The sequence below is a fragment of the Sander lucioperca genome, chromosome 17 (genome assembly GCF_008315115.2).
Source record: "Sander lucioperca isolate FBNREF2018 chromosome 17, SLUC_FBN_1.2, whole genome shotgun sequence".
In the NCBI taxonomy this organism is placed as follows: domain Eukaryota; kingdom Metazoa; phylum Chordata; class Actinopteri; order Perciformes; family Percidae; genus Sander; species Sander lucioperca.
Genome location: NC_050189.1, coordinates 14,050,416 through 14,067,683, shown reverse-complemented (window position 1 = coordinate 14,067,683; position 17,268 = coordinate 14,050,416). Strand labels below are relative to the sequence as shown.

General features: G+C 40.0%; 2 protein-coding genes and 1 long non-coding RNA gene across 7 annotated transcripts; 2 read left to right on the top strand and 1 right to left on the bottom strand.

The window, feature by feature from the left end:
• Positions 1–862: 862 nt before the first annotated feature.
• Positions 863–9,444, bottom strand: LOC116049054 (eukaryotic translation initiation factor 5A-1). Of its 2 annotated transcripts, none has more exons than XM_031298446.2 (6): positions 9,047–9,442; positions 5,304–5,476; positions 4,600–4,704; positions 3,548–3,679; positions 2,245–2,317; positions 863–1,481 (listed from the first exon to the last, which is right to left on the bottom strand). In XM_031298446.2, exons 2-5 carry the CDS (start codon positions 5,469–5,471, stop codon positions 2,255–2,257), a joined length of 468 nt encoding a protein of 155 aa, XP_031154306.1. In that variant the 5' UTR covers positions 5,472–5,476; positions 9,047–9,442; the 3' UTR covers positions 863–1,481; positions 2,245–2,254. The 2 variants fall into 2 exon arrangements, with proteins under 2 accessions (XP_031154306.1, XP_035850206.1); XM_035994313.1 differs by having other exon boundaries at positions 868–1,481; positions 5,304–5,473; positions 9,047–9,444.
• A 1,827-nt stretch (positions 9,445–11,271) lies between these two features.
• Positions 11,272–17,258, top strand: LOC116049065. Its single transcript, XR_004104806.1, has 3 exons — positions 11,272–11,284; positions 11,740–11,744; positions 17,045–17,258. It is a non-coding gene; the product is annotated as an uncharacterized LOC116049065 (long non-coding RNA).
• On the top strand, positions 11,828–16,246 carry LOC116049041 (Y-box-binding protein 2-A). 4 transcript variants are annotated; one of them, XM_031298425.2, is made up of 10 exons: positions 11,828–12,041; positions 13,059–13,122; positions 13,230–13,263; positions 13,347–13,436; positions 13,534–13,773; positions 14,155–14,243; positions 14,333–14,555; positions 14,949–15,080; positions 15,203–15,269; positions 15,616–16,246. In XM_031298425.2, the coding sequence occupies exons 1-9, from the start codon at positions 11,843–11,845 to the stop codon at positions 15,236–15,238; spliced, it is 1,107 nt and encodes a 368-aa protein (XP_031154285.2). In that variant the 5' UTR covers positions 11,828–11,842; the 3' UTR covers positions 15,239–15,269; positions 15,616–16,246. The 4 variants fall into 4 exon arrangements, with proteins under 4 accessions (XP_031154285.2, XP_031154286.2, XP_031154283.2 ...); XM_031298426.2 differs by having other exon boundaries at positions 15,203–15,276; XM_031298423.2 differs by having other exon boundaries at positions 15,200–15,269.
• Positions 17,259–17,268: the final 10 nt, after the last annotated feature.

Here is a 17,268-nt window from a genome sequence, read left to right as displayed (position 1 = left end):
CATCAGTGGAGTGTTCAGTTTCTCTGCAGTGACTTTGCTCACTAAAAAATAGGGGGGAAAAACAGAATAGTCAGCAACGCTTAAATTGAATTTGGAGTATGTGGAATAAATCAACGTTTCCGCTAGCGTCACACAAGCCCTGATAAGTACTACTAAAACTGAAATGCATTGACTTAACTAAAAGAATCTATTTCACTGTGTTGTTGACTTCTGGTTGATCACATTCGACCTATTACCGTTGGTTACCTCTAATTAAATCAACAAGATGACCATTGTTGTAACAAAATGATGGAGGATTTCCAGTGTTTTTTGCGTTGTCCTCTTCTACAGAATAAATGAAGTCTGAGTGTCTGCTGTTTTAAAGTTTTTATGTTGCTAAATGAAATGATGAGCAAACGCCAAGTCCAACAGTTTGTGTCATGTTTTTTTTTTTGGCCATGGAGACATTCTGCACAGTTTGGATTTGAACACAAAGTAAGGATACCAAACAAGTACACACAAGTTATCTGCCTCCTGAATCATCGCTCAAGGTTCAGGAGTACGCCAAATTATATCCCACTCATATTCTCCAAAGAGCTCCGTGTGAAGTGGTTCTGAAAGAGCGAATGAATAGTGAATTACTTTTTAACAGATGAGAAATTGTTCTTGAAGCAGGGTTTTTTATTTCTTTTTTAAAGATTATTTTTTGGGCATTTTTATGCCTTTATAGACAGGACAGCTGAAAACATGAAAGGGAAGAGAAAGGGGGAATGACACGCAGCATAGGGCCCCAGGTCAGAGTCGAACCCAGGTCCCCTGCGTCGAGGAGTAAACTTCTATATATGGGCACCCACTCTACCAACAGCTATCCAGGCGCCCTTAGTTTACTTTTTGACTCTTCAAATTCTGGAGATGAAAAGAAACGGAACCTTGGTGTGCCATGTTGGTAACCTTTGTTTAATAGACAGGTGATAAAGTAAACAGCAGGAGGGGCTTGTTCAGATCTCCAAAAGAAAAGTTGAATACAGAAAAGATGAAACCTAGGATTCAATCCTGTAATAGCACACACTGAACAAGCCTCAACAGAACAATGCAGATCCAGAGGTGAAGCCCTTTATAAAACAGGGGAACGTATATAACAAAAAAAACCCAGTTGTGACATTACCACCACCTTTCTTTTCCCTGATGGTAGGTAGCTACTGAAGATCTGTAGACTTAATCAATAGTGAGAGAACTTCCTCTACACCTCTGACCTTTTAATCTATTTACATCTGTTTGTCCAGACTCAGATGTGGTTTGATGTGTGCATGTATGTAGCGAAAGTTTGTTTACCGTTAGACATTTCCAATTCTTTTCTAATTAACCCCAAATAGGGTCAGAAAATAGAGAGAGTATGAAAAACAAAGACAAAAAGAAAGAGAAAATAGGGGTGTGTGTGGGGGGTAGCATTGACGAGGCAATATTTCCTCCTTTTTCCTAGGTCCAGCGCATCTCGTTTGCCCCTGAAACAGAAATACCCAACAATTACAACAATGCTACAAGCTGTTTCTTAGAGGAATACTGGAAGCAACTGGCTAGATGAGGCTGTAAAATGAAGTGCAACCCACAGAACAAAATACGTCATTGCTCAAAAGTACAATATGAACCATAAGCTTTTATTTATATTTGATGCTACGTAAAAATGATACACATGCTCATAATAGTGTTAACATGAGACAAAAAAAAACACATTAAGGGGTAGGCAAATCCACAGTGGCACACTGCTCATTAACCATCACTTCATACAGGCTTCAAATTTTGATTACACTCATCAAATAAGTTACATTTCGTCAATTAGAAATCTTTAAATTTCAGCTGATCTCTAGTATGTACAGTTTAAACAAACATACATGAAAAAGTCATTGTGCAATAATATGGAAAACTTGGATATATCCAGTGTAGTGGATATGCATAATTGTAAATATAATATTTTTTTTATCATATAGAAGGTCAAATCTAAACATCCAACTTCGGCCTTGGAACTTGTTGACAGGAGTTGCCTTCCCCTCGGTCCAATGATGAACTGTGCATGTATATGACATCGCACACACTTGCACTGGCATGGCACGTGCTGGTGGCTTGTGGTGTAACACCCAAACGCACACACACACACACACACACACACACACACAGCCACACACTCCTCTTCAGGCAGGCTGGGGTCAGGCGGCGGTTGGGGGGTGAGAGGACAGCTAAATGTCGACACAGCTGTAGCTCTGTATTTACCTGCTGTGGCTTATTTATTCACGGATTTGATGCTAATTGCAGCTTCTTCATCCATTGCATTTAGAACAGTGATCTAAAAGAGCAAAAAGATATGATTTTTAAGATGTTATAGTTTCTTCCTGCTTTTTTCATGTGATCACTTTGGCGCTAAAAGTTTAAAAGTTGAATAGAAGACGTACCTGCCCAGTGGGCCCCAGGTCATTTGAGTTTGATACCTTTATCTTAATCCCAGGTCATGGGCATCAATCTGGCTACAATTTGAAAAGGAAGCTAAGAAACGTGCTGCCTGAAGTCAAATTTTATCATATCGATTCTCAAATGTGAGGATTTTATGTTTAAAATGATTATTTGGCGTGGCCGGGTTGGATCAGTGGGTAGAGCAGGCACACATATACTGAGAGGTTTATCCCTCGACACAGAGGTCCAGGATTCAAATCCGACCTGTGACGATTTCCTGCATGTCTTCCCCCTCTCTCTCCCCTTTCTCACCTAGCTGTCCTGTCAAAAATTAAAGGTAGAAAAAGCCCAAAAAAATAATCTTTAAAATTATTATTTGGGGCTTATTTTTGTAACTCTGTCTGACGCCCCCAGCGCTAGCTAAGCCTAGCACAGATCCTGGAGGTAACCGGTTCCAACTAGCCTACTGCTCCGAATAAGTGACAAAATAACGCCAACATGTTCCTATTTACATGTTGTGATTTGTATAGTCACAGGGTGTACAAATAACAAGGTCATATGAGACACAGCCATCTTCTAACCGTATACAAACTGGGAACTAATTCTCAGAAGGCGAAGCACTGCTACTTCTGCTACTTGGGCGGAGTGATTTGCTAGCAGCACCTTGAAGCCCTGTGGTGAGGAGCAGAGAGTTCGCCTGGAGTTCGCTCAGAGTTGGAGTAATAGAGTCAACAATTACTAGATAGTAAAAGCATAGTGACCTTGTTATTTGTACATCCGGTGACTATACAAATCACAACATGTAAATAGGAACATGTTGGCGTTATTTTGTTACTTATTCGGAGCAGTAGGTTAGTTGGAACCGGTTACCTCCAGGATCTGTGCTAGGCTTAGCTAGCGGTGGGTGCGTCAGACAGAGTTACAACATGCACAGAGATGAGAAGGGTATGTATGGACTTATCTAACTCTGGGGGTTACGGTGAATAAGCTAAAGTCCCAATAAGTCAGCGTGTTCTTTTAACTAACACAATGAATTATGCTCTCCACACCACAATGATAGCACCTAGTTTCAGAACAGGCAAAGTAGACAGCAGAAAAGAGTGCGAGGTGAGGTGACAGCACTGACCAAGATCTCGTCTCCGGCTTCATGCTTGCTCTCTATCTCTTTGCCCAGGTCTCCCTCGGGAATCCTCAGGTCCTCTCTCACCTCCCCGTTGTCCTGGAGCAGGGACAGGTAGCCCTCTTGGATCCCAATCAGCTGGCAGAGGAAAACATTGGAAACAACAGAAAAGAGTAAGTAGAGTATTTTGATACATGCAGGCATTCTCTTTTTCCTCTTTCTGTTCCTGAACTAGCCACTGAACTAACTGGTAGTGTCTTAGTGTGCACGTGTGATTCATATGTTTATTATTGTAGCATACATAAAGTTTATTTTATGTACAAACATTTCAGTTTGAATGGTTTCCATTACGCAGACTGTTTTAACTTCATGACTATTTTTGCTTGTTCCACTCAGTATCATATAATCTGACTTTTTCCTCACCTGGGAGTGTGTTATTTGAAAGAAGTGGTTGTGTACCTGACCAAATGTTCTGAGTAGTAGTATGGAACAGACTCTGGTAATATTGTATTTTGTACTGCACTACAATGGTACTGTTAACACACTGCACATAGCTGTTCATACTGTACATATCTGTCTATATGGTTCATACTGAATATCCATATTTTATTATGTTTTTCTTATAATAATACACTGCATGTATCTATATTATTTTTTACTACTATTATAATGTTACTGCTACTACATTGCACATATCTGTACATGTTGTTCATACATTGTTCATATTACATAGCCATATTTATTGCGCACTTATAAGGTAACTGCTAATACACTGCACACATTTATATTTAATTTATATTACTCTAAACCACCTTCTGTAAACCAACTTTACACTACTGTCTACACTGCACTATATTTCTTGTCCTGTCTATACTTGAATATCACATTACACTTTTCTGCTCTTTTTGCACTTCTGGTTGGACGCAAACTGCATTTCGTTGTCTTTGTACTTGTACTCTGCACAATGACAATAAAGTTGAATCTAATCTAATATTGTATTTTAACAATATACTGGATTACAAGCTGCTGTCTCTTCAGCCCCTCCACAGCTGTCTCACCTGGTAATCCATTCTCCGGATGTTGGGGACGTCCATGTTGTGGGTGGAGGGACAGATATCTTCATACTTCTTACCAGAGAAGATGTCGATACCAACCAGGTGGACCTGCGCCAGCACAAAACACACAGAAAAAAATGACAATCAGTTTTCTAACTGAAGTGTATCTCAAAACAAAATAACCACTTTAGAGAAGAAAAAAAAACTAGCTTTATTTTATCAATCAGTATCTATAATATATTTAATTTCCAAGTGCTTGAGTGACCTCTATCCTACCTACTATCCTTTAAAAAAGTATAGTTGGGTATGCATAAGTGTAATAACTGTACCACATTTAAACATAATTTATAAAACATAAACCTTTCCAAATACTAAATATTTGTAGCAATGGAAACTGTAACCCAGCAGGGACACTTTACTGTTCTTGTACAGGCTGAAGTGTCCATTAATGTACATTAATATTAATGACTGTGATCTAGTGTTTATTGCAGAGATAGATGGATAGTTTGTAGAGTGATAATTCATTGAAATTCTCTCTCGGGTAAACCTGTAGCAAGAACTGTTTCAAAACTGCACAATATTTTTATCAAAGTGAGTCCACGTTGGAAATAAATGTAGTTATTTGTCTGAGTCGTGCATCTAAGCCCTGCAATAATGTTCTCGGACATCAGCATCCCTTGTGTCCCAGCACTTCAAGATTTAATGACCTTAGCGTGGCCGTGCTTGCCAGTCTTGGAGGTGGACATCTCGACGATCTTGCAGGGTCGGCCTTTCAGCACAACAAAGCCATTTTTACGCAGGGCCGAACACTGCATGGGGAAGGTGGCGGATGCCCCGGCATCACCTGAGGTGAAGTCCAGATCTTGGTCTGCCATGCCTGCTGTGGAGGCCAGCACACAGGATGCAGACATAAAAATATATGTTCATGGTTGATTCAGGAAAATGACAGCAGGCACAGTTACCATGAGATCTAGGAGGTGTTTTCACTTCATATTGCGACATAGGACAAAATGCTGTATGGGATGACGATTTAGTGATGCAATTTTCAGATTGATCTGACTGAACTCAGTTCGTCATGCATTTACTATGACTTGGGAATATGATGATACTGTTGTTGGATATGATACCAAAACAATACTTTTTCCATACCTTATTTTGATAAATATGAACATGTTTTTCTATGAAACTTTTTTCAACAAACGAAAAGGGCGTTTTCCAAACCCTCAAACATGTTCCCTAAACACAACCATAAAAGAATTTGCCTAAAGAAAACACAGTATAAAACTGCCAAAATTATTATTTAAAACAATAAGTTTTTAAAAGGATAAGTAAACAAGACTACAAATATGGCCAGGCATTCAATACCAACTTTTGATACTTGTCAGTTTTAGATACATTGTACAGTATTTAGATTGATATTGATTTATCAGCCACACAGAAAAAAATTGTCAAACTTACTGTAATATTTAATGTTAGCCTATCTTCTTACTCTATCGCCTGGTGTTTACTGGGGCTGATTTAACTATTGACTTTCAAGTCAGATTCAACTTCATTGTGGTACACACACTGGATGTATACTTGGATTTAAGGAGTAAGTAATATCTATACAGGTTAGTCCATGAAGTAAGACAAGCAGCCTGGGCTGCCTGGTGAATAGCTGTCAGTATTGTAGCAGAGCGAGATGGAAAGTGAATGGAGAGTTGGCTAGTGATACCAATTAAAACTTGGGGGTGCAAAGGAAGTCACACATTCATATAATGCCGAGCTAAATAAAGCAACAGAAACATGGCACCTGTTAGCCAAACCAAGCCCAGTCCTACTGTAAAAAAAAATAAATAAATCATAAAATGAATAAAAGTTAAAATTGGAGTTTAATATGCTATTTAGCTGCAATTTGAGTAATCAATGTTCGTGGCAAACGTGTCATTAACGTAGCAGTGATGTAGCACACGAGCTGGTTCACTACAAAAAGTGGCTCAACTTACTCTAATGTTCAAGCAAATGAACATATCCCTTAAAAAAAAAAAATAAATTCAGAAGTTATGGGGTTTAGCCTACTGCTCAATTAGAGTGACTGTTGATCGGGTAAAACGTTAAACTAAAACGCTAATGACCCATTAATCCCACTCTTCCCGTCGTGTTCTGTCTTATTTTTACATTCTATGTTTCAAACACACGGAGCTCTGAAGCAGAGCCGTCCGCCGCTCTGTGTCTGTCTCTTTAAGTACAGATGAGCAGTGTGTCTCCGTGGTCAGTCAGTATGTAGGCTATAGCAGCAGCTTCAGGTAAATACTATGGACGAACTCTGCTGCGTCCGTGCTCCGTGTATTTTGTACATTAAATTACTTTATTCTCGTAATATTACGACTCTCGACATCTCATCCGAGGAACACAGATGGGATGAGTTATATTTTGAATGTGCAGAAAGGTTTGAACATGAGCAGAAATGTTGCTGAAACACACCTGAGCTGTTAAAGTCGTAGATCAATTCAAATGAATGAATGTGCCATTGACGCGAGCAGGTGCCACATGCACATTCAAAGAGGTTCCTTCCACACAAAAAGACACAAAGAGGATGAAGAATAAATCATGCCTATATGTGTGGTGACCATAGCCTGTAGCGCAGAGATAACATTAAATGAGAAAAGTTGATCTACAGAAGACTAAAATGTTGAAAGCTATACAGAATGCCTGAGAGCCTTACTGCATTATATTCCATTATGTTTTATTATTTCGATTTGTCACCTGTGTTTTCCTTTAAATAGATAAAGACATTTCCACCATAACTTGGTGCAGAAAAATCAGCAGAATGCAGGAAATGGGGAGACGTAGTGAGCCCTGGGGTTCTCCCACCGGTGGAAAAAGGTCAATGCTATTGCCTACCATAATAATAGTAATTCAATAAAACTCAGTGCTTTGTTAATATCTGTATTAACATAACATTTACACTTGCAAAAGAATAATAGTGTGCTTAGCAGGACTTTGAGAAGTGTGGATCCAGAAAAACAAGCAGAATTTGAACACACACACACACACACACACACACACACACACACACACACACACACACACTTCACGTGTTCCCATTAATAATAAATAATACATTTATTTTATTTACTTTAAAAGGGCCTCAAAGGCACTTTACATGGTAAAGACAAAGAAAAATAATAACAAGATCAATATAACAACAGTAACAATACAAATGCCATTGATCAGTTTTTTGGAAGTCACCTGCAAAAGAATAATAGTGTGCTTGACAGGACTTTGAGGGAGGTGTGGATCCAGAAAAAAAACACACACACACACACACACACACACACACACACACACACACACACACACACACACACGTACACATAGGCTTCATTCACTCAAATCCTAGCATCATTTATCATAGAATTTCAAAACTATTTCTTCAAAACGAACTTTCTTCACATACCGTTACTGGTTTCAAAACTGATGATACAACTGGCACACAAACACAATACTCCCTGCACTAACAAAAAACAACTAAGGGGGTTTATAAATGAATTCAAATGAATGAATGTATAATTGACGTGAGCAGGTGCCACATGCACATTCAAAGAGGTTACTTTCCCAAACAAAAGACACAAAGAGAAGGATGAGTAAATTATGCCTTCACGTATGTTGACTCAGCAGAGATAAAGAGGAAGTTGATCTACAGGAGAATATAGGATATTTGAAAGCAATGCAGAGTGTCTGAGAGCCTTACTGCATTATATTCCTTTATGTTTTTAGATATTGAATTGTCACCTGTGTTTTCCTTTACATAGGATACTGTAAATAAAGACTTTTTCACCATGAATTGGTGCTGTCATTTTAACCTGCAACCTTTGGGCAATTGGTCTAGCCTCTCTACCTCTGGCCTGCAACCCGCCCAAGTTTCCCACCTATGTTTTCTACCAGCCCAGGTTGAAACCGGCCCTGCCACATAGGCTAGTTAGTATCTATTATGTAACCACCTGTCATGTTGTAAACGGCACATATAGCCTACACGTTAAACACTGGTGCGAAATGTAGAAAGATGAGGCTGACTGCGGCCTAGTGCGTACAGAACGTGCCCGCCGTCGTAGCGGGTCCACGGCCACGGAACATCCATGCGCACTGACTGCACTCGGGCCGGCCGAGGCCCTTCTGATGAAGAGAATCAAGTTCTCCAGGCAAAATAACAAAGCCACTTGAGCCTGTCGCGATATCAACGTACGGAGACCTACAAACGGCCGTGATTATTTAAATCCTACGCTGACTGTCAATGAACCCATACATAGCCTATAGAAATTGGTTGAATTCTGGCCCGATGGTGTACAATATTGACTAAGTTGAGACCGTTTGAATATGTTAGCCTCAGACAGGCATGTGCATAGGATATAACTCGTCTGCTCAGGCGCAAACACGCCCCGTCTATTGGATGTTTTGATAAGGAACTTACCCTAGTGGTAATAGCGCTCCTCTCTTATGTTATTTATCAGCCTTTCTTCCCTTTAATTCTCCCTCCTCCTCTTTGCCTCCCTGTATCCGTGCTCGTCTGGCCGGGGTCTGTCTCCTCCTCTGTGGCTCGTTTGCGATGTCGCTCCCTTTTTCTTTAGCTAATGTTATCTCTTTTATTCCTCTTTCATTCCTGTGGTTTCCGCTGGCCTCTCTTCTCCCCCTGCTTTGTAATCCAGATTGCAGTTTACCTCGTAAAGAGGTAGCCTACAAGACTGTTAAAGTCTGCCACCAGGTCAAGAAGAATCACAGCCCTGAACCCTGCTGTCTGTAACGTCTGTGGCCTACACTCAACCTTCTCTGTCTCTTCTTCGCCCAGCTCCTCTCACCACTATCAGAACATCAAAAATTAATCTAAACACACGACTTCCCTTTGGAACTGTCAGAATAAAGTCCCTCATTAGTAAACAACGTTATTACAATGTTATCGAGTCATGATAGGCTGCCCCGGAAAAATTATCTCTATTATTATTAAAAGAAAAAACTACTAGGCTATAGTTTGACATGTGCTGATAGCAATAGAGCTGTAATAACCACCAAATTGGTTGATAATATCGACCACACCAATATATTGGTCCTGCTCTAATGTAGAGTACCTGTGCATAACATAATAATTTGAAGTGAATAACTGGTAGCTCCCACTATCAGGTGCACATCAAATTCACATTATATTGTGACAAAGCTTATGATTGCGCCTTAAATAGCCTACTTTTTTGATATGTTAATACTTGTGCTCTTTCAAGTAAGTAGGCTCCATAAAGGATTTGAATGCTTGTGCGTTACTGCATATGTCTGACATTTTCACAAGAAACCTTAAAAGCTGTTTATTCATGTTTATTTAAGAATGCATTAAGTCAGTAGTTTAGGAACTATTGTCGTTTTAATTTGGACAAACCCTTTTAGGCATTTTTTTTGTTCAAAAGAAGAGGTGGATTGGAACACGTTGTGAGAGAGAAACTATAATTCAGAAAAGTATGGTGTTTGTTTTTTTAGCTAATAAACATCCCTTTAATTTATTATCATGCCAATAACTAAAATTTGAAAAATACTGTCATAACAAACCTACATTATTATACACTCTTACATTGAAGGTCCAGTTTCAACTTTTCCGGTCTTCTCTTCCCTAATTTACAGTGGCTTTGGCTTGATGCTGCTCTCATCCGAATGCCCATGAAACAAACCTCGGCAATTTGGTATGTTCTGCGCATGCGTCGCTTTGCAGGGACCACTCCACTCCACTCTTCTGGATTTCTCATAGAGCAACGTAGCCTAAATGCCACGACAAATGTATGCGTTGATCTTAGCCACGCATTTTTACGCATGTTTTGTATTGTGAAAAAAAAAAAAAAAAAAAGTAATTTATATCAGTTCCCCAAAATAAAATAAAAAGTGGCAAGCTGAGTTTTGCTACCATCTGGTACATACAGACTATAATGTATTTACTTGCATATTCATGTTTTAAAACATTTCTAATCCAGATACAGTGTACTGAAACTACAAGACATGGTTTAGGGTGTGTTCTGGACTTTTCACATTCACTAAACAGAAGTTTAATAAACAGGATCCAAGTATTTTTTCTTATAATTTACCCTGCATCTTTCTTAATCCACAGTGTCAGTGCTGTCATCATGTCAGTGTGCTCCTCTGCTGGCTGTAATTCCCTCCGCTATAGTAATAATTACAGTTCTAATTAGAGTCTTTTTTTCTGTCCAGAGACCCGTTTCTGTGCACAGCGAATGGTTACGTTGAACTTGGCAGTCCTTAGAGCTGGGTTAAATTTAGTGCTGTGAAACTGGAGTCCTATGACCTATGTGCTGAGGGCTGTAGTTAAAGGCATAGTTATCGTAACTCCAAAAGGAAAATCCTTTCTCTCTCTCTCTCTCTCTCTCTCTCTCTCTCTCTCTCTCTCTCTCTCTCTCTCTCTCTCTCTTCTCAGTAATAATAGATTAACACATCATATATGATACTGTGAATAAAAGAAATCCCATCCATCATTCTCATAACCATATGAACCAAATGCATCATGTTGGAGCAAGTCTTTCCTTCCTCCTATTGGTTAAAGACAGCATTTTTCTGATAAACCCACTCAACAAGTTTCCATTTTATACTACTCTATACAGTGTCTACTTGGGGCCCCTTGTCACATTTCAGATGTTTTTGAGTTGTTAGCAGTTTCACCAAAGTGACATTTCCCCTCTAAACTTCTGAGATGGTTTCATTTAAATAACATTGTGAGGCCCAAAGGAAAGAGGTATATTATATATAGTATAGTAATTATAAAATATTTCACAAAAAGTAGAGATTGTGTAGCAAAACTTTGGGTTTTCTTTTCTATACTCCATTAATCATCTCACAACTCCCCAGATTTACATATCTTGTGACCCTTTGGAGGGGCCCTACCCAATAGGTTGGGAACCACTGAGCTAAACTACCTAACTGTATCTAAAGGCCTAGTTCAAACTATGTAGCTGCACCTGGATCAGCTACAACATTATGCTACTGTGCATTAATATTAACAATAATTGCCCTTTTATTTTGGATACATTTAATACAATGAGAATATTTTTTTTTACCTAAGTACACTTTTCAATGCAGGTCAGGTAGAAGCCATAGTGTAAGAAGTATATTAAAATGTAGAGACAGTGTGAAGGGCAGAAAATAGCTATTTGGTTTTATGAGAGCTACTGGAGTAGGCTAATTACACGACTTTGAGGAAGACTATATCCTGAAGGAGGCAGTAATGCAACGTCAAGGATGCCAACTGCCGGGAAACCTCAAAGAAGAAGAAGAAGAACAAGAAAGGTTTCGGGAAGAAGAGGAGGGAGGGGACTCCGGAGTGAGTAGCAATCCGACAGCGAGCATGACCGACGCTGAGGCGCAGAGCGCTCCACCATCGGCACCTGTGGAAGACGAGCCACAGCCAGAGAGGAAAGTCATAGGTGGGTGTAGAGAGTGTTTATGGTACAAACCTGTGTGTGGGAAATTGTTCAGGAATATTTCAAACTACCAACTTTAGTTTGAATCCATGTGCGCTTTATGGATATGAGTGAGGTAAACAGATTTTTGTTGCAGCATATCGCTTAATGCATTGTGGTCCCACTAATGTAAAAAAAACAAAACTTTTTCGTGTGTTTTTATCTTCTGTGGTACCACTTAAACTAAATCGACGAATAACGATAAATCAGTCATTTTTTTCGGTTTTTGGAGCAACACGTGTGCTGAGTTTTACACATGGTTTTTGTGGGAAGCAACTAACGTTACCAATTAAGTCAAACCTCCACTGTGGAAACCAAATACCAGTTTAAAAGCTTTTATTGGCAGAAAAGTGTAGGAACGTTAGGCCTAATTTAAGTCATAGTTAACCCAAAACTGGTTCACTATAACATGTCTGGTTCTCCCCTTAGACTGTAAAAAGAAGGTTCTTTCAGCACATTTATCGTCTTTTAGCGGTTTTTTGTTTTCTGCACTAAGAAGCAAAACAAAATGAAGCCATATTATTTGTGTGTTTAGTGTCCTAAAGTGACCTAAATTTCCTCTTTATCAGCTGTCGGGCGCTCCGGCCCGGACGTGCCCGCGCGCCCTCACAGGTGCAAATAATTTCACTGAGAAGCTAACGTTCCAATTTAAATGCGTTTAGGTGAATTTCCAGGGGAACCGTTAACCGCTTGTCCTCGTAAGGGTGATGTATTTAGATTTTCATGACTATCTTTTGAGATTAGAAAAATGTAGCCTTGTTGTTTAGCAGTCCCCTCCCTCGTGACCTAGTGCAGACCTGGTTTCAAAGTCTTACTGTTAATGATTGACTCAGAGCTCCCATTTCTTTATGTAAGTTAAGTCATTGATACAAGCAAGATAACAGTCAGTGTTATGCTATTTTTAATGGCTGTATAACAATGCACCTTATGTGAAATGTCACTGGGATACGCATTTAATCATGTGCTACCTGTTAACTGTAGCCACCTTGGTCCAAGGAACAGTGAAGTGGTTCAATGTGCGTAATGGATATGGCTTCATAAACAGGTACTGCGTTTCCTTCACATAACTTTTTGGATATTTGTATTATGCATCACTACAATTTTAGTGCATTCATTTTTTGAGTACTAATACTGAAGTTTAATTTCTCACAGGAATGATACCAAAGAAGATGTGTTTGTTCATCAGGTAAGACAAAATGCATTTTCTTGAATTAATGTTTTTATGAGTTGATATGGAACCGTTCTTTAATGTTCAATGTTTCTCCTCAGACTGCGATCAAGAAGAACAATCCTAGGAAATTCCTCCGCAGCGTTGGAGACGGGGAGGTCGTAGAATTTGATGTGATTGAAGCCGCCAAGGTGAGAATCGGAAACTACTTGATGGTATGGCATTGCCACAGAAGTTTAAGGTCTGATTTAACATTTCCCATTCCTGCCCCTCTTTGGTGTCCCTCAGGGCTCGGAAGCAGCCAATGTAACTGGTCCAGGCGGTGTTCCAGTCAAAGGTAGTCGTTACGCACCCAACAAACGCCGCTTCCGTCGACGGTTCTTCCCTCGCAGCCCAAGGCCTGGTGATGAGAGCAAACCAGCTGATGGCCAGTCCGGCGCTGTTGAGGGCGAGGGGTCTGAGAACGATGGAGCAAGACCTCAGCAGCGCCGCCGTAGGCCCCGCAGACCACGGCAGGAAGCACAAGATGTAAGCTCAAGCACAAGGATTGCTGGAAGTTGTATTTTGTACATTTTTTTCCTGTTTTTACTGTTTCTGTCTATGTAAAGTGCCTTGAGTACTTTTATTTTATTTTTTTTAAAGCCCTATATAAAATAACTGTAGAGCTTTATGGCTACAACCCAGAGTTAAATTAGTGTAAAGTTTGTATTTAATAAGTAGTGAAGTTGCTACAGTTAAGAAACTATGGGAATGGTGGTAATTTGGGATATTTAAACATTGGAAAACCTTTTTTAATTTTGAAGCTTTGCAAAGTTTTTAAATATAGTAAGAATCTCTTGAAAGTAATAGGATAAAGATGGAACTGTCTGCATCAGACTTGTCTGAGGTTTTGTCTGCTTGAACTGTCAGGTTGAGGCTGGAGAGCAAAAGAACGGAGTGGCAGAGGGGGACCAAACACAGCGACCGCCACAGCGCAGATTTTGGCGCCCATACCGCAGGTCCCAACACTGCCTATATTCTATGTTATAATTTTTTCTGCTTCTAAATTACAGAACTGCAAAGCTGATTTTACTATTTCCTCTCGCAGGCCGTTCCGTCCTCGCCCACCTCCAGAGCAGGCTGCAGACGGCCAGCAGGCTGCAGACGGCCAGCAGGCTGCTCTGGAAGAGAGCCAGGAGCAAGACGAAGTGAAGCAGACAGAGGCCTCTGAGAGCCCCCAGACCAACGGAGAAGGAGCTGAGGGCCAGAAACCACAACGCCGCCAGTCTAGACGGCGCAGGCAAAAGAACTCTGAGTCCTCTACCTCGAAGGTGAGTGGTTTTATGGTCGGTAAACCGTATATGTACTGTAACTGACAAATGAGCTACTGGGGACATTTCCCAAATACAACTAACGACTCCCAAGTGCAGAATATCTATGGAACAAGTAAAAACTTACATTGAGTTTTTTTTTTTGGAGACTGGTTACATTATAAAGGCTCTTCTCCAACATGCCTCAAGGCCAACAAAGTTGCCCTGAAACAGGATGTGATGTCAAGGGTTTGATGTAGGGAATCAGAAAATATTGATCAGAGCATTCATCTGCTAGAGAGCTTATAAGAGTAGCGAGCTCCTTTTCACTTCTAAAAGAGTTTTTTGGAAACCGACATTTGTGTTTACTGTTATTGTGTGCTTAACACAATTTTGGTACTTTTACACATTGAGAACGATACAGAGAAGTCTGCATCAGAGCCTGGTACCCCCCCACAGACCTCCAAACCAGCTGACCTTAAATCCACATCAAAATCCCCAAAGGCCTCCCCTAAAACCTCTCCTAGAACAGCAAAATCATCTGAGGTAAGGTGTTAAACCTCTGCCTTTTCTTTTTTTTTTCTTTTTTTTTTTAACACCTCTTCCCTTGTCTGTGATCATTGGTGTTGTGTTGCCATATATCTAAACTGTCTCCTTCCCCACAGCAGGCAGCTGCCACAACAGTCCCAGCTCCAGCAGAGTGACGTTGGTGAGAGGACTGTCTTGTGACCCTTGGTAAGAGGTGGGTCAGGCAGGGTGGGGGACATGAGGGTGTAGGGTTGCACTTGTTGCATCTTTTACAGAGGGCAAGATGACAGGCATTAACGAGCTGTTTAAAGTATTCCTGTAGCTGGATTTTAGGTGGAATGATAAAGGGGTGGCAAGATTTTGAGGAGTCTTTAAGGAGTTTGTTTAATTCAGAGTGAAAACGTGAGCTCTGACCCTGTATTTCAGGTTAATAGAATCCTTGTTTTAGGGTCAGAGGTGTCTTTTGTGTTTTTAATGTCTTTTGTTTCTGTACTGTCTTTCTCTCATTTCCTGTGTCTCCCTTGCGTCTTTATTTTTGTCTTTGTTTTCGTAGGTCCTAGGGTTGGAGGGCTGGACCTATTTCAGAACACATGCACTGCTCTCCCCTCCCTGCACTTGCCCTATCCTCCAACCCATCCTGTGTCGCTGTCATCCCTCAGGCCCCCTCCCCTCTCATCTTGTCTTGTGTTGTCCTGTCTAGATAATGACGTTTGAAAAGAGGGGATGAGCTAGGGAAATAGGGAATACAAGTGGGTGCATATTTAGAAGTTGATACATCTTTAAAAAAAAAAAAAAAGGGGGGGAAAGTGGATAATCTGCTTGGTAGCTCAGTTATTCCAACCCCCCTTTGAAAATGATTTTTCTTTAATTGCCTAGATGGGACACATCAAGTAGTTTATTGAGGAACCAGCCTTGATTTTTATTTAACTTGTTTTAAATTTGGTTGAGGGGAAAACCAAGCAGGTTTGAGGTTAGTGGTGGATTATGGGAGTCAGTTTAGTTCTGTTACCACCTCTTAAAACATACTATTCCCTTCATCTCCTCAGTTAAGGATAGATTGAAAAGAAACTTTTTTTTTTTTTTTTGTTTTACACTTATTTGTGTGTGCTTTTCTTTTGGAGGGGATTATGTGCAATGTCAGTAGTTAAAATGCTAATTAAAAAAAATCATGTTTGCAAATCTCAGGATACAGTCCTTATTTCTTGTCTGATGATGATGGGTGCAGATTACAAGATACTACTTTGACTGTTTTTGAAATTGGATTACTTAATATTTAATGCAGCACAATTAAGTACTATTTAGAAATAAATGGAGGCCTTCACAGGGGTTTTCAGTAACATTATTTACAGTACTTGCATTCTTTATTCACAACGTGACCACGGCATTATTCACTCTATACAAATGGCAGGGCCTCTCTGAACAACCTCAATACAAATCATCAGGAGGTAATGATACACACCATTAAAGACTGGACAGCAAACGGCACACATGACAAAAGAGAAATTAATGACGCTTGTGTGATTCCAAAAAATAATTTTGCTCATGTATCAGGCTTGTTTACAAAACCAAATACTGGAGTGTGCATAAAGAATTGAACTTTTAGACCCTCACACCTTGTTTTTTAAAATTGTTTATTTTTTAAAAACAACCAAATAACACACTATGTACACAAAGTACTAAAATAGATTTTGTTTTTTAATGTAGCATTTCTGCGGGTTGTGCAATTGAGTTTCTCATCGGATATATATGTCATGATGGCACTTTGCCTGAGTTTAAAGGTGCTGTATGTAGGATTGAAGATCCAGGACTTGAAAAATTTGAACATTGACAACTTCTCAGTCCCTCCCCCCTTTCTGCTAAAGCCCAAAACGGTCTCCTAAGTCCCTCTCCCCCCACAAGGGAGAAATAATGCATGAGCAGTGATTGACATGCAGTTAGACCCCCCCCCCCTTCCACTCGAACTTAGGATCAGTTTAAGTTAGTTTTTATAAGTCTTACCTACTGCACCTTTTAGGCTGGGAATGACTACATGAATGAAAGCCCAGTTTGGCAATGAAGACTTTGAGGTTCTTTCTAAAAATGAAAGAGTGGCTGGTTAAAATGGGACACCATGAACCGCTGACATGTTAGGGCTGGGTACCGTTTGAAATGTTAGAATGTGAAATTCTACACTGAGCCAATATCTGAGTTTTGATACTGATGACAA